Below are 17,860 nucleotides of genomic sequence, written 5' to 3' on the forward strand. Positions count from 1 at the left end.
CACCATAGTCCTGTATGAAAAAGGAGCAGGATGTTTCCAGAGGGACGGTAAAGGTTCATAAAACCTGTGAAACATAGTTTAGATATACAAACCACATGTGGATCCTGGACAGACCTGTCTACCCTCACACCCCCACCCCAACACCCCCCCCCAATCTCTCCCTCACTTCCCCACCTCTCTCCATACCCCACCTCTCCCTCCCCTCTCCTCCCCCACCTCTCCCCTCCCTCCCTCCCCCACCTCTCTCCCTCCCTCCCTCCCTCCCTCCCTCCCTCCCTCCCTCCCTCTCTCTCTCCCTTCCCCACCTCACCCCGTCCCTCCCTTCCCCACCCCCACCTCTCTCCCTCCCCTCTCCTCCCCCACCTCTCCCCTCCCTCCCTCCCCCACCTCCCTCCCTCTCTCCCTTCCCCACCTCACCCCGTCCCTCCCTTCCCCACCTCTCTCCATACCCCTACCTCTCCTCTCCTCTCCTCTCCTCCTTCTGACCATAATGCTTCATTACCTCATACTGGGTGATGATCCCATTGGGCTCCAGTGGTTCCTTCCAGTAGAGGAAGATCCGATCCTCAAACGGTGTGGCTTTCATGGACTGGCTGGGAACGGGGCCAGGCACTGCATTAGGATAGAAGACAGGAGGAGTGAGTCCTAGTGCAATCAAAGGAAGGCCACTGTGCTGTAATGAATCCTATTCTCACAGAGAGAGCCACTCCTGAGCCTCTGCGCCTGTAACAAGACCACTGATTGGTTTTACTTACCGTAAAGCAACATGTTGAAAATGGCACAATAATGTAGAGCTCTGTGCTAGCACTGAATGGCAGACACTTGAATCCCTGGTGGTTTTTTTTATTGAATTTTGATAATGTATTTACATGAGATGAGATCAAGGTGCAATGTCTTTTCAAGAACATCCTCTCTCCCTGTCTGCATGTTTTATGATCAAATTTGTCTCCTTTAATTTGCGGGCTTTATCCCTTTCACAATTAGAGTACATCCATCAGCAAGAAAAACCAGCATGCCAGACCACTGTGACATGAGTACTGATCAGTGGAAAACTAAATGTATTGAGTAGAATCTCCAATCCAAAACGTTAATGTATTGGAACTCTCTACGAAGATACTTCCTAGTGTTTTGTCTAACATTTTAGCAGTACAATAGCTGAGATAGCAGGGCTGTCAATGGGTAACAGTAGTAGCCTAATATTCTGAGGACCTTCGTAATACATCCTGGATTGGTAAACACTACTGACTGACAGCCTCATCACTACTGATGAAACCTGGCAGTCCCATGGGTCTCTATGGCTGCCACAGGACTGGTCTGCCATGGGGCTGTGTCTGCCTGCATGCCTGTCTCCCTGGGCTGTGTTCTAGTCTAGTCAGGCTGGGTCGGGGATGTCCAAAGCCCTCTCCTTCACAGCAGACAGACAGAGAGCAGTAGCGTGACCAGGTCACATGGCTGGGTGCTTGTCAGGCCTGTCTGTCTGAAGAGAGGAGCAGGGCCCGGGGCGGCGCGCACGTGCGTGTCTGCTGTCTCCAGATCAGTGTTAGAGGAACTGTTTACGTGGGCCTCTCTTCTCCTCTCCTCGCCCCCAAGTCAGACAAACTTAAATTTATCAAATCTACTGGATGGATGTCACTGAGACATCAGCTTTTTACACACAAAAAACAAAATGCATGCATTCCTTTTTCCTGACTGATGCTACTGAAAATGGGCTTGGTTTGACATGTTAAAAACAATCAGACAGATTTCTCTTCTGCTGCTGGAATACTATTGAAAAGTCATACACCCCAATCTATTAAAAAACAAAACAAATTGTAGAAATAGGTAATAACATGTTTTTATTTATTTATAATTTTTTATTTACCCTTTATTTAACTAAGCAAGACAGTTAAGAACAAATTCTTATTTACAATGACGGCCTAACCCGGCCAAACCCGGACGACGCTGGGCCAATTGTGCGCCACCCTATGGGACTCCCAATCACGGACGGATGTGATACAGCCCGGATTTGAACCAGGGACTGTAGTGACGCCTCTTGCACAGAGATGCAGTGCCTTAGACTGCTGCGCCTCTCGGGAGCCTAGCAGGACTGGAATATAACCCCAAAAACAAATCTCTAGCTACATGCAGAATCAGTGAAAAGTTAAAATAAGTTCAGGTGGAACAATTACAGAGGGCTCAGTCATTTCTCTAACATTATCTCCTGGGCTTGTGCGAACGTGAAGTGAGATTTAAACAGGTCCTCTTCAAGGGACAACATGTCTGCCGGTAGCCACAGGATAGAGATGGTCACCTGGCTGCATGATTATAATGCTGAAGCGTTTAATGTGAGTTACAAATTCAGGGGTGCCACCAGTGCTGTTATCTCAGCCCTTGGTTAGCTATCCAGCTAGTGTCTATTCAGAGAGCACCAGTGAGAAAACGTGCCCTGCTTTGAAATGAGTAACTCAGCCCAGATGTAGGAATCACAGGGGGGCAGCAAAGAGCATGAGTCAATCTCCACTGGTTACAAACAGAGCGAGATACATCTATCTTTTCAAAATAAATGAGAATTATAGAGATAGAAAAACACACACAATGTATGTGGGTGAGCTTGATTGGTTAACACTGATGAATAAGTGAAAAGTCTACATCTGAAATCTGAGCATTAAAAAAAGCCTCCCTGTTTCCTGACAACTATCCGTTATGTATAGTGCACATACCATCTTCATCTGTCTGGATGATGGTCTCGTCGCTCTCCTTGCGTCCCTCGGGGTTGGTGAGGATCATCTTGAGGCTGACGTTGGTGTTGGGGGGCAGGTTGCCCACCACGTGGCGTGGGGCCTTGGGGTCCATGTCCAGGCAGTCGGCCTTGGTCTGATTGTTGGCGTTGTAGTAATGGTAGCAGATGGTGACGTTGAAGGTGTGGCAGCGGGTGATGTTGTAGCCCAGAGACTCCCAATCCACAGCGATGAACCTAGCCTGGGTCTCTGCAATCTTCAGCTTCTTCGGGGTCCGCATCGGCTCTGGAGGGGAGAAAGAACCCATGACTACAATTATGGCCAACATAAAATCACTAGAGAGACCCGTTTGTGTACAGTGTCATCTGATTTGGGGACAACATATACTGCCACTAACATGTCTGTCACAGAAAAATGTGCACGGTTAGCCAGTATTAACACATCAGTTCCACATGGATGCTCTGTGAAAGCGAGGTGTTGATGATGGTGCCTGACAATTGTCCTTCAGCAGCACGGCGGCCAGTCTACACAGAGCTCCACTTTTCTTTTCGTCATCCCCGGATCAGAACATATCCACAGACAAATAATGAGGCCGTTATGAGGATTAAATGTCCATGTGAGAGAAAAGGGAGGGGGGAAGCTAATGAGAAACGTAAACTGTGTGGATTGTGTTGAGCTGATGCTAGTGACCAGGAGGACACTCACACAGCCTCTTAAGGGTTTCTGAATTAGCCAATATATCACCCTGGGAGAAAGTCAATATAATCCAGCCCGCAATCCATCAAGCAATCGCGCCATGCTGGATACTAATGACTCTAATAGTGCAATTTACCTGCGCAATTAAGGCAATGATGCAAGTAGCACCTTTGTCTCACCGTGACTGTTTGCATTGTGGAGATGCAGCCAACACTGCAGCAACCAGCAAGGGCAGGACTTTAATAGTAGAATGACTTTAAACACTTATAACGCTGTATTTGTGTCTACTGTGTTGATTTCCTCATTTACAATGCATTGGTTTGGACTTTCTGTACATTCATATTTGGATTATCACTAAAGAGTATTAATTACGTTAGGCTTTATATTCAAAACACTACGCATTTCCTGTCCGTGCATAAACATGAGTTAGGGGCCAGCTCATGAGTTAGGGGCCAGCTTTGAGGGTTAAGGGGCTTTCAATTTGTCCTTTATTGATGTGTTCCAGACACCGGCCTAGTCGTGGCTAAAGTGCATGACCTGACATGTAGAGGTTGTGGGGGTTCAGTCTCAGCTAAGTCTTCCACCGCAGTGAGCCCTGGTGCTCCTTCCCACTCTGCAACACTCATTCTTTGAGTAATGGGGTAAGGATTCTACCATGGCCGGCCTGGGGGGGTTGTACGTGTGCACCGTGCAGGTTCTTGGCGTGGCAGGCCATCCTCACACAAAAGCCTCTCTCTCTCTCTCTCTCAGATGTCCTCTGTGGAAACAGACCTGCCCTTATTCTGTGCAGTCTCATCTCTATGACCACTGCTCTGAGCCACCGAAGGAAAGATTGAAAAAAAGGTTTGACGTTCTATCTATATGCATGTTAATAACATAACAAAGGAGAAAGGTGAACTCGTGGTGCTAAATCACAGATTGTCCGTTTTTAAAGTCTGGGCCCTCAGCTGGGTGTAATCACCTGCTCTTTGACGAGCGTCGCCCAGGAGAGTCCTTCCTTTCTAGCCTAATTAAAATGAAAAGCTCTGAATAAAGACTGGGGACTTGTTAACATGAATCTTAGATCGACTGTTGGCTCTGGGGGTTATTATAAATAAAGCTCTCTACAACTTCATACACTGTTAGAGAGATAGCGGGCCATCTCCAACATTCATCTACACCACTTGTCATTATTCGCACTCATTTGTTTGAGCCATTTATATTGATGTGGCGTATTGTCTCAAATCAATGGCATGGATGTTGGAGCTAACTTGGGAAAAACATGTCTTTTCCTCGGCGAAGAGTGGGGGGGGGAACAAATGTTCACACTCCTCTACCACCGTTACCCGCTGCCCTGCAATGTTTCATTTGGAGTGGCGCCACCGGTGATGAAAAAACGTTTGTCGTGGCTTATTCAGTGGCCAGTGTTCCTGAGGGTGAGCAGTGCTCAGAGGGGAATTGGTCCAGGAGTGACCACAGGTTGTCTGTGATAGAACGGAAGCCATCGGGAGCAACCTGTTGACCTCCTCTCTCTTCTCTTCACAGTACAAGCATTTAATAAATACCCAGAGAAACGGGAAACTAAAATTCAATTTCTCCCCTTTTTTTTTTGCTTCCTGAGCCGGCGACATGATAGTTCAATACGAGACCACTTCTGTGTAGAGCCAATGTACACTTATTCAGAGATAATTGTGTAAATAAAAGCAAGGGAGAGAAAAGAACGACGGGGAAAAAGAATACGAGGGTAGAGAGACGCAACTCCCATAGGTCCGTTTTACCTATAACGAGTCATTATCTGGTTGTCACTCACGGGGAAACGCACACAAAATTCAGTTGAGCCAGTGACAGCATGCAATTTCTGCACATTTTCACATGGCACATTTATTTTTTTCCTTAAATCTCGACAGGTTCTGTGGAGGCACGTCATAAATGAATGGAACGAATAAGTCAGTGCATTTTTTCCCCCCACATAATAATACTCTTTGTAAGTTTGGTCAAGGGCAAAATCATTTCAAAAGCTGATTTTCCTGACAATAGAGAGAGAGGTCAACAGTGACAAATAGCGAGAGAAAGAGCGAGAGAAGGCCATTCTAACAGAAGAATCAGAGAATTCAGTCATAATGACATGTTATGATCAGGGACACGTTTCATCTGCCAAGTGGACACATGAAAAAGCCAGGGTAAAACTATTCCCATAAACTTTACCACACTTTATCCACTCCAGGATATGTGCACGACGTGAACTCAGTAACGACCAAATGATTTAGGATCAGCCTGACACGGGCCTTGACTGGGAGATAGAGGCAAAGCCAACGCTATACATTATCAACCTATTAGTAAGTGCCCAACCCACACGATGACCCGAAATTCAGCTATTCAGTTTGGGGGTGAAAAGATAAAAGAGCAGAAAAAAATAAATGAAAGTACCAGGGAAGAATAGAGTCGGATAAATTCCTGACATCCTCCATCATTTAAATGTCAACCAGGCAATAATAAGTTGGGGGTAGAAATTAATTGCTTATGACTTCCAATGCCCCATCAACTTTTACCACATGCATACACACAAAGAAGCAATAACATTTGCATAGCAGACAATTACCTGTCCCCCTCTCTCTCTTGCCCCCCCCATCCCCTCTTCTTTATTCTGTGTATTCTATCACCCAGGGCCATGATTAACAACGCGTGTACCCTTCAGAGCTGATCAATAGCCATGAAGTCCTGCATTAACTTTACAGATTAGGCAAGCCCCCTATAATAAATTCCATCGATTCCGGCAGCCTCAGATGCTAAAATCCCAGAGTATTTTTCAAGCCTTAAATTAAAAGGAGATATACGGTCCTGGGAGAGGCAAGGTGCCAGAGCGATTAGGAAAGTGTGCCCACTTTCCTAACTCCCCTTTTTCAGGATGGATGCAGGCTGCAGCCGGGTGGCTCACCATACTAAACAGGACAGGGCCCTCATTTGGCCCCGCAATTCAAACACACATTTCCCCTCTGACCCTCCTTGCACTAGGCTTCCTTTATCTACAGTGCAGTGGGTGGGTGAGGAGGGGTGAGGGAAAGAGGGGTCAGGGGGGGGGGAGTCTGGAACGTGGCCATTTGGGATGAGGACACCGTGGCGTCGTCCCTGGATCTTTAATCAACCATTGATGTCGAAAACAAAACCCATTGTTTGTACCGCCCGCTCTTCGTGGCGAGCGACAATGTACTCTTTGTCTCCACGGCATTCAGCAGAGAGAAAAAGTAACATTTGCATATATGGAGGTAAATATTTCTCTACAGAGTGCTTACATGATTCAAAGGCATGTCTGAAGCACCTGATTAAGTGCACAAGCAATCAATCCTAATCAAATAAGCAGTCACCAGACTCCTTAATGGCAAAGAAACCACATTGAATATCCTGTATTGATTTCAGATCTTCCCTCCTTATTTTGCAGCTTGATTCCATTATTTGTTTGCTAATCCGATTAGCAAGGCCCATGATTGCATTATAAGAGAGTTTAAGAATATGTCACCCGTTGGGCTAAATGACCATGAGGATGCGTCATGGCATTGCTGACGTGCTGCTGGTCCAAACAAATTACACACAGGGGGCTGGGAATGTGACAGGACGGTCACTGTCCTTCCTGCTGGATGGCAATCAGCGACGCTGCCAACCAGGCTCCACGGACCATGATTGATGTTGATTGGATGGAAAGGCCTGAAGTAATGCACTAATGTTCGCTAGCTTGGCATAGCCGGACTGTGAGAGAATTTAAGACACTTTATATTGTTGCTATGTGCATTTCTGCATGTAGTTGGTGTATACACTTCCAAGAAAGGTGATAAGTACTGTCAATCAAATCTCTAATTGTCGCACAACAGACACCAGGTGCAGGGAGAAAAAGCCCTTTTAAATTATCGGATGCAAATTTATTTGAGTTGTTCAAAAATGCAAATATTGTTGTCAGTCTAGGAATGCACACCAAAGACGCTTCGCCTCCACGTGGATCCCACAACAGGTGCTGTCATTGTCGCACAGGAAAACAAAGCACCATTTCTCCTGTTTGTGGGCAGAACAGGGGGATTAGATCTTTAATTGCACCAGGAGTCTCCTGTTTGCTCACAGATTGCTTCTTCTCTGCTTCCCAACTTCTTAACGTCAATCACAGTCGCCCGGTCTTCCACACTGCTCCACCACTATCTCTCCCAGGCTCCACCGGCTTTCATATGAAATCGACAGCCTAACCTTTTGGAGCAGAACAGCTCCTTTATCTCCTAGAATGGCAATAATGTGAGCCAGGAAGACGGCTGCGGCTTGCACGGAGTTGCTCTGCGACATGTCTTGTCTGTCACTCTTTTATCATGACAAGAAAGGAAAAAAGTTAATGAAACACCCCAAAAAGAATGTAATTGAGGATTAGGCAGACAAATTGTAGCTTGTGTAAATCAAATGGAGTTGCTAAACTTTGTAGACGGTTCTGCTCTTTGACCACCCTGGCAGAGACAGGGATCACGGATGACCAGGCATAATGGGTGTTTTCCAGAAATGGTGTGATTTGATGGTGATGGTGACAGCATATGGGGATAGGGTCACCGTGGGAAGGGGAAACAGCACAACAGGGTTTGGAGAAAACACACTTCAATTCCCCATAGGCCTTGCTGCCTGAGCTTGGATGGTCAACAACAGGCCACTGTGACAAGCAGTGGGCCGTCAAGAATTGCACGAAGGACAGTATTTGTATTCCGACCTGACCCGCAAAAAAGCCTGCGTAGGATAAAGGGGCCCATTTCGAAGGACACATAAGATTGCAATAGAGATTTTACACAGAATAAGACCTTCAGACTACACAAGCTATATGATTCCATAGTCAAGCAGGCTGACGCACTCTCCCCACCGTCACATGTGCAGCTATCGCCCCTTCTCAAGGAGACATGGGAGAACAAAGCCTAAGGTCGGCCAGCAGAGGAACAGAGCATTTGCAAGGAGACTTCCTCAACAAAGCAATCTGAGAGTCACTGTAATTATGTTCACCCTATTGTGGTTGATCTTTTGCGCCTCCATTGTGATTTGTTTTCTATCTCTCAGACTGCAGACGCCTAGCAGAGTGTTTTCCACTTCTTAAACCTGAGAGACGTTTTAAAAGGAACCCGCAGTCATTTAGTTTAAAATGAAGATCTGACAGCCACCGTCAGGGACACACTATGTCTCTGGCCAGTCGGGAGGACAGCGAGACGTTTCTATATGAATAAAACCCAGTGGAAACGCTCCATTACTAGTCTGTCCATCTCTCTGCTCTTGTGAGTCAATACAAAACAAGTGGGGTGAGTAATAGGAGGCATTTCACCTAATTGATTAGAATTGTCAGGTCAGAAAGCTAAATGCAATTTTGAAGTGGCGCTCGCCACTTGTCGGTGCAGCAGTTTCTTCACTCGTGGCGAGAGAGAGAGAGAGAGAGAGAGAGAGAGAGAGAGAGAGAGAGAGAGAGAGAGAGAGAGAGAGAGAGAGAGAGAGAGAGGTCTTATTGAGGAGCACTCCCTCTCTCTCGCTTTCTCTCCCGCTTTGTGGTCTTCTTGACATAACTGTGATAAGTGGAGGGAGTGAAAATGGATGGCTAGTGGTGAAATCAACTTGGGGCTAAGCTGGCCTTTGGAATAGAGGTATTAATAAGGGTGGCTGTTTTCTTCATTTACCTCTCCATTAGCCTGGGAACCATTTGGATGCTCTCTGGGGGTGACCCAATTGATGTAGACCTTCCAGTGACGAGGCGGCTGCGAAATCAACAGCCAGCTGCCCACACATTTCCCATTATTCCATTTCCCATCGAACCACCGCAAAACATCCACTCCACAATAAAGCTTGGCCAACATAGCTTTCCTACCACACATCACTTACATGGTTATGGGGAGAATGTAAATCCAATATCATTTATTTTTAATTGTGTTTTTAGCTGCTCATGTAGCTCCCTATGGACCAGTGAATGTTGAGGCGAACACTGGGATGCACTAGACGCTAGGGATTTCTAATGTGCTTTGCTCCATTAACCTCTGCTGGCTAAGACATTGTATCTAGCTAATGGTGTGTACATTACTTAACGGATAGAAATATACAGACCCCCAAAAAACATCAATATCAACCGGGGAGAGGAGAGAGGGAAACACTGCAAACTCTTTAGAGGATGCAGGTTTATCACACTTTTCTCACTGGCTGAAGAACGAACATTTAAAAGAGATAGCGGTAGCTTGCCACGCAGAGCCAGTGTGTGTGTGTGTGTGTGTGTGTGTGTGTGTGTGTGTGTGTGTATGTGTGTGTGTGTGTGTGTGTATGCATGTACAGTGCCTTCAGAAACTATTCATAGCCCCTGACTTATTCCACATTTGGTTGTTTTACAGCCTGAATTCAAAATGGATTAAATACATTTTTCAAAAATCACACCCATCTACTACACACAATACCCCATAATGTTCAAAGTGAAAACATGTTTTTAGACATTTTTGCAGATGTATTGAAAATGAAATACAGAAATCTCTCATTTACATAAGTATTCACACCCCTAGAATCACCGATTACAGCTATGAGTTTTTTTGGGTATGTCTCTAAGAGCTTTACACGCCTGGATTGTACAATATTATTCTTTAAAACATTATTCAAGTACTGTGAAGTTGGGGTTGATCATTGCTAGAAAGCCATTTTCAAGTCTTGCTATAGATTTTCAAGCTGATTTAAGTCAAAACTGTAAAAAGGCCACTCAGGGGCATTCAATGCCATCTTGGTAAGCAACTCCAGTGTATATTGGGCCTTGTGTTTTAGGTTATTGTCCTGCTGAAAGGTGAATGTGTCTCCCAGTGTCTGTCAGAAAGCAGACTGAACCAGGTTTTCCTCTAGGATTTTGCCTGTGCTCACCGCTATTCTGTTTCTTTTTATCGTAAAGAAACTCCCTAGTCCTTGCCGATGACAAGAATACTCATAACATGATGTAGCCACCATGCCAGTAAATATGAAGATTGGTACTCAGTGATGTGTTATGTTGGATTTGCCCCCAAAGATAACACTTTGTATTCAGGACATGCTCAAAGAAATATTCAGTGTCTTTTTTTTTTTTTTACCCATCTACCAATAGGTGCCATTCTTTGCGAGGCATTGGAAAACCTCCCTGGTCTTTGTCGTTGAATCTGTGTTTGAAATTCACTGCTCGACTGAGGGACTTTACAGATAATTTTATGTGTGCGGTACAGAGACGAGGTAGTCACTAAAAAATCATGTTAAACACTATTATTGCACACAGTGAGTCCATACAACTTACTTTGTGATTTGGTCTTGCCACAACAAAGGGACTGAATACTTATTGACTGAAGACATTTCAGCTTTTCATATTTAAATATTTATTTTTATTTTTATCTAAAAACATAATTCCACTTTGGCATTATGGGGTATTGTGTGTAGGCCAGGGACATTTTAAATGCATTTTAAATTTAGACTGTAACACAACAAAATGTGGAAAAACTCAAGGGGTGTGAATACTTTCTGAAGGCACTGTATGCCTGCGTGTGTATGTTAACCAGTATTGGGGGCAAAGTGTTAGAAAGTAACGTGTTCGAGTACAGAGACTACTATTTTGTGATAACGAGTAACCTAAAGCGTTACTTTTTACTTTACTTTTACAATATTATTTCATATTTTACTTTGTTGGTGCAAACAAACAACTAAAATCCCTCCCCCTAAACTACGTTCACCGTGGTTCCTGTTTCTGCACGAATGTTGTAGCGGGTAGCTGGCATGGTAGCTGTTAGCTAGATAGCTAGCGAGATGGCAGAAATAATAGCCTTTATCGTGGAAGTATTCACATTACTTTGAATTGGTAGAAGAAAAGGACAGATGTTACCTCTCAAATCTTGACTGACGCTACTTGCAGGATTCAAACACAGGGCCATTGGGTTCAGGCGAGAGCCCAATTTATTTATTTGGTAAGAAAGTAAACAACGTAGTCAGGTGATCAAGTTAGGCTCAGTTGAAAAGAATGGACATTTCTCCAGCTCCATCTTCGCCATAAACATAAATGAAAGGACACTACAATTACACATTGTGATCGTATAATTTTACATAGAATATCTCTGCCCAGTTCGTATCTGTGGGTAAAACAGATTGGCTGCCAATTGTCCATGTAATCTGATGTCTCCTTTTACTGTGACCAGTTGGTTTTATAGATGTTATAACTTATGTGTAAATACAGTAATTCAACAAAATCTTTTATTTTGAGTATTGTAAAGGAGATATTGCATCTGTCATTATTCCTTGAGTTGGTATAGCCCAGAGTTATAGATTAGGCTATGGATGGTAGGCTTACTCAAGCCATTCAAAGATAGTGTGCGCCCTGTACTGGGCATAAGAAGGAATGACGCAAAAGTAATGTAACAAGTTACTTTCCAAAGTAAGTAACGGTGCATTTTCTTTTTTTTTACATTGACATTTTAGTAATTTAGCAGACGCTCTAATCCAGAGCGATTTACAGGAGCAATTACAGTTAACTGCCTTGCTCAAGATGTTTTACCTAGTGGGTTCTGGGATTCAAACCAGCAACCTTTTGGCTACAGGCCCAACGCAGTTAACCGCTAGGCTAATATCTCACATAGCAAAGACAGTTTCGTTCACAAAGCTAGGTATGCTCAGGCTTGAACTCCTCCAAGGTGCTCAGTCTGTCTGTACCTGAGGCTAAATATAAACTCTTGAGTTCTCGTTCCTCCTCAACCTGAAACAACTGTCATCCACTCCGCTTAGTACACAAATACTGCTCCAAGATGTCTGATGTCATAGCAGAGACGCCGTAAACACCTGAAAACCAGTTACAGCTGCCAAATGAGCTTGGCTTCACTGATGAATTCATAATGGGAACTGCCATCTGTTAATTACCCAACTGAAATTAGCCGATCATTTAGACCCCTCTTTCCCAGACATAATAGGACATTTATTCATTTGCATGAGTTTAAAACACCCTAACACCCTAAAACCCCCTTCTCGCAGTCTCTTTAGAAGTCGGGGTATTGAAACTCAAACCATCATTTACACTTTTGGTTCTTTGCTCTCAAATGTATTTGCTCTTATTTACTCTCTAAAGTGACTAGCGGTGCACTACAGGAAGTTGGAGCAGTTGGAAAATATTTAAACATCTTCACATTACTGCCTGGCATCTCTATCTGAATATATCCATTGAAATATTGACCACAGAAAAAAATTAAAATAAATGAAGGCTGAGAGTGTGAACGGGTGTGTGTGCGTGTGGGTGGCTAGGGCCATCTACTTTAAGTGGTGTCTGTCTTCCCGGTAGCCTACTCAGTGTGTGAACTGCTGACAACTTGCAGCTGATTGTTGACACATCAACCAGGATTAAGGGGCAGGGCAATTTGTGACTGTTGTTGTTTTGGTAATCAGTGGCTGTATTGGAGGGGGAGTGGTTTCTCCTCTCCTAGGCAATCAGCAATTAGTACCGGGAGGTGTGCTCTTCACCTCTGCTAGGCAATTAGCAATTAGTGATAGTACTTCAGTCTCCCCTGTTTTCTCAGCGGCAGCTGTAAGCTGTGGTCGTATCAGCGGCGGTCTTGTCGCCAAAACGAACTTCTGCCGAGCTGTTCAATGAAGGAAAGAGAGGAAGGCTCCACACCACTCTCTCACTTGAGTATTTTACCCAGTTATTTTCAGATTCTCATTTTGCTCTTTTGTAGCTTTGTCAACTGTGTGTTTCTTTACCTGTTCGCTTCTCTCCCTGTAGGCCTCTCCCTTCTAATTTAGTGTACCCTCAGCGCACAACCCATGCAGAATTCCTGGTCTATGGCAGCGTTCAGAACTGCCGATCTACGGTCAAGAATGCAGAGTTAATCCCAGCCTATGTTGCCCTTCAGTCCCTAGAGTTTTTGGCCCTGACGGAGACATGGATCACCCCAGAGAACACTGCTCCCCCAGCTGCGCTCTCTTCATCTGACTACGTTTTCACTCTTAGTCCGAGAGCATCTGGTCATCGGGGCACTGGGCTAATAATTTCTCCCTCGCTCACCTGTCCATCTCATTTGAATTCGTCACTTGTCTGCTCAAGGTTAACATTGTTGTCATCTATCACCCACCAGGTGCCCTTAGTCTCTCAATGAGCTTGACACCTTGATAAGCTAATTTCCTGGAGATGGCTCTTGGCTCATCGCACTGGGCGACTTCAACCTCCTGACGTCTGCCTTTGATTAATTTATTTTCACCTTTCTTCCCCTCCTTACCTCTTTTGACCTCATCCTTTCCCAGTCCACTCCTACTCACAACACAGGCAATACGCTTGACCTCATTACTAGAGACTACTAATCTCACTGCAACCCCCCTCCAGGTCTCTGATCACTATTTTGTTCCCCTTCATCTCTCCTTCAACCCTACCCAGATGGTCATGGCCCTTTGCAATCTTTGCTCTTTCTCTCCCACTACTCTCTATCATAACATCGCTCCCTTCTGTTAAATCCTTTTCCTTCCTGCCTCTTTGGCCCTACTCTCCTCCCTTTCCGCATCCTATGACTCACACTGTCCCCGGCTGGCTTGGCCCTCCCTTCCTGCTGAGTGACTCACTGCAAACTAACAGAACAGGACTGTGTTGTGCTGAGAAAAAAATGGAAGCACTATCATCATTTCACTCCCTCTCTTCCTTCTCTTCCTCAGGATCCACTGCTAAAGCCATTTTCTATCACTCCAAATGTCAAGTTTCTGCCCCTAACCCTAGAAAAGTATTTGCCACCTTCTCCTCCTTCCTTAATCCTCCACCCCTATCTCCCTCCCTCTCTGCGGATGACTTTGTCAACCACTTTGAAAAGGTTGACAACATCTGCTCCTCATTCACTCAGCCTTCATCTTTCTCCCCTCTCTCTCCAGATGAAATCCTGCGACTAGTGAGGTCTGGCCGCCCAACAACCTGCCCACTAGACCCCATCCCCTCCTCCCTTCTCTAGAACATCTCTGGAGACCTTCTCCCATTCCTCACTTCCCTTGTCAACTCATCCCTGACCACTGGCTGTGTCCCCTCTGACTTCAAAATAGTCGCTCCCCTGCTCAAGATACCAAAACTCAACCCCTCTGATGTGAAACTACAGACAAGGAATCATTTTCTTTCCAAAAGACTAATCTGATGTCAAACTATAGACCTGTATCCCTTCTTGCTGTTCTTTCCAAAACATTTGAGCGTGCCGTCTCTGACCAACTCTCTCGCTATCTCAGAACGATCTTCTGGACCATAACCAGTCAGGCTTCAAGACGGGTCATTCAACCGAGTAGTCTCCTGTGTCAGAGGCTTTCCACAGTGCTAAAACTGTCTCTCTTTCCGCTCGTCACATCCTCCTTGATCTATCCGCTGCCTTCGACACCGTGAACCATCAGATCGTCCTCTCTACCCTCTCAGGGCTGGGCATCTCAGGCTCTGCACATCCTTGATTGCATCCTACCTGGCAGACAGCTCCTACCAATTCACATGGAGAGGATCTGTGTCTGCACCATATACTTTGACTACTGGTGTCCCCCAGGGCTTGGTTCTAGGCCCTCTTCTCTCTACACACCAAGTCACTCAGCTCCATATCCTCACATGGTCTCTCGTATCATTATTTTTATCCTCCCCCCCCCCTTCTGACACCCAGGTGGTGAGACACATCTCTGCATGCCTTGCAGATACTGTATCTTGGTCTACCACCTCAAGCTCAACCTCAACAAGACGGAGCTGCTCTTCCTCCCGGGGAAGGCCTGACCGCTCCATCACGGTTGACAACTCCACGGTGTCCCCTTCCCAGAGTGGAAAGCCCCTTGGTGTGACCCTGGACAACACCCTGTCATTCTCTGTAAACATCAAAGCAGTGACTTGCTCCTGCAGGTTCGTGCTCTACAACATCCATAGATGTAAATGTTAGCTCACACAGGAAGCGGCGCAGGTCCAAATCCAGGCACTTATGGACTACTGCAACTCGCTGTTGGCTAGGCTCCCCGCTTGTGCCATCAAAAGCCTGCAACTTACCCATAACGCTGTAGCTTGCCTGGTGTTCAACCTTCCTATGTCACCCTGCTCCTCTGCACGCTCCACTAGCTTCCAGTCGAAGCTCGCATCCACTACAAGACCATGGTACTTAACTACGGAGCAGCAAGAGGAACTGCCCCTCCCTACCTTCAGGCTATGCTCAAACCCTACACCCCAACCCAAGTACTCTGTTCTGCCACCTCAGGTCTCTTGGCCCCTGAAACTAGGACAGCAGAGTGCCTTGACCATCTTCCGAAAACATCTGAAACCCAACCCCTTCAAATAGTATCTTAAATAATACCACTGCACTAACTGTAAGTTGCTCTGGATAAGAGTGTCTTGCTAAATGACTAAAATGTAAATGTAACAGAAATCCACGTAATGCTGAGGCATTGAATAGAGTGAATAGCATTGTGCCTTTTTCAACCCAGTCTCTTTTGGATCCCATTCACAGGTTTGGAAGAGCTAACCTGCCCTGCCTGAGTCTGTCAACTTGAAATACCGGATTATGGTAAGCCGTCGCCATCGTCATATGTTTTCTGCTGTTAGGCCTCAAATCTTCCCCTCGTTGACAGGAAGTTCTTAATGGGTTTCCAAGAAACTGAGGGGACAGCCAAAAAACCTTTGGTTTCCACAAATAAACAGCATACAATCACAGTGAGATTATAATGCACCGGATTTAAGGCGGCTTGGGATAAGAGCTGAAACGTAAAGTTCTTTAGGTAACACCTCACCTGCTGTAACTAGCTACTGTGCTATGCTGTTGACTATTTGTGTAAAGGTTGAACTACCGCATCTCGTCTATTGTGCAAATATGAACTAGTTTCTATAATCGATAATGTCCACTGTAAAACAGGCTGGCATTCTCTGAATCACTTGTCAGCTCCTCTGTGTGAAGTCCACCTCAGACATACATGACGATTCTAGTCTTCTGTCAGCCATATCCCACTTCGATGGAGAATGTCTGTTTCTGACCTCCACAAGCCTTTCTCCATTCCACTCCTCTGTCCATAAGCCTGTTGACTGACAGTATCGCTGCTGAAATATGGCCCGATGGCTTTTTCTCATAATCAACCACATAGCATATACTGGGTGTTAAATATCTCACCCTTCACTGACCATTAACTATTTCACCCACAAGATGCTAACATGATGTGTGATCATGGTTTCAGATTTTAGTCTGCATGGTGTATAAGATGTGGACTGCTTTTAAAATAGACGTGTTTATCCCCAACTTGAGAAGTAGAGGAGACTAATAATTTTGTTGCCGCGCTGAGTGGTCACAATAGTTCCTTTTCCTGCAATCAACCAATTTGCCATCCATTTCCTGTGTCAGTCATTTCCAGCCCGGGCTTGCCACCATTCAGACTAACCTCCCAGTCCTTCCCAAACTTGATTATATTTCACCTTTTATTCTCCTCAGACAAGTACCAATAAATCACGTCTTCAGGAGGAGGAGAGAAACTCCTCATAGAAAATATAACAAAGGAATGGCGAGCATTGCCTGCGTCTGCCTCCCCCTGGGACCGCTGTAAAACTCATTCTCACTGTTCCCAATGGGGAAATGAAAAGCTGTGTGTCACTCCAGTATCATATCAATTACCCACACAGTTACCACTAGCACTAGAGAAATTGTATTCAGGGAGAGGACGGATGTGATTTTCCTCCTTGTGATCTTCTGTAGCGAACGAAGATTTTCAATTAAGAGTCAGCAGGGTTGACTCTGGATGGAGCTGGAAATAAGAGCACTATCTGCTGCTACACTTTCCAACATGGAAACTATTATGAGAGATCTAATGGGGTACATACCCTGATGTCGCAAGCGAGGCTTGTAGTAGCTTGATAACCTAGAGGAAAAAGTGCTACTTAATTTTTGCATTTTAAATGACCTGAATTTCCCAATACTATCTCTGGGAATCTGCATGTAGATTTCCAGCAGTGATGAATGAACTGTTTTTGAAATCACAAAAATACACTGAAACATTCAGCAAGACTGCACAACTTTCACATTCTGAATTGCCTCACATCAAAGAGCTGAGATTTCAGTGAACTACGGCCGTTTAGTGTATGTAAATGTTTGGAGGGGGTATTCGGTGCGCCACTGAAGTCATGGCCACATGTGTTTTGATTACACGCACATCCCTTTAAGCTTGCGTCGGGCATACGACCTGACAAACTACACTACTGTGGATGTGAAATGTTTGTACATATCAAGTCACAGTGCCCGGCCATTCAGAACACAGCAGTCGCTAGACTCTCTACTTCCTAGTCACTGACAATTCATCTGATGGCTTCTGAGGAGGTTTACAGCCCCGGGACAAGCAGAAAGCTGCTCCACTGCTGCTGTCACTTTCCATACACATTCCTCCTTCCACCCATTACGGAGAGCAGGTCCCTCTTTGACCGTCGCTGATAATGGGTGTAGTATAACAATAGCAGGTACAGTATGATCGTTAGCGGTGAAATATGA

General features: G+C 45.2%; 1 protein-coding gene across 18 annotated transcripts in view; it reads right to left on the bottom strand.

Annotated features, from left to right (window-relative positions):
• Positions 1–17,860, bottom strand: part of ptprk (protein tyrosine phosphatase receptor type K) — a 156,410-nt gene that overhangs the window by 32,951 nt on the left and 105,599 nt on the right. For all 18 annotated transcript variants that reach the window (XM_045720782.1, XM_045720781.1, XM_014205051.2 and 15 more), the window contains 2 exons: positions 2,700–3,002; positions 503–612 (listed from right to left, as the gene is read on the bottom strand). In XM_045720782.1, coding sequence (XP_045576738.1) covers positions 503–612; positions 2,700–3,002 — 413 coding nt within the window. The remainder of the gene's footprint in view (positions 1–502; positions 613–2,699; positions 3,003–17,860) is intronic.

This window comes from Salmo salar, chromosome ssa06 (assembly GCF_905237065.1).
Source record: "Salmo salar chromosome ssa06, Ssal_v3.1, whole genome shotgun sequence".
In the NCBI taxonomy this organism is placed as follows: Eukaryota; Metazoa; Chordata; class Actinopteri; order Salmoniformes; family Salmonidae; genus Salmo; species Salmo salar.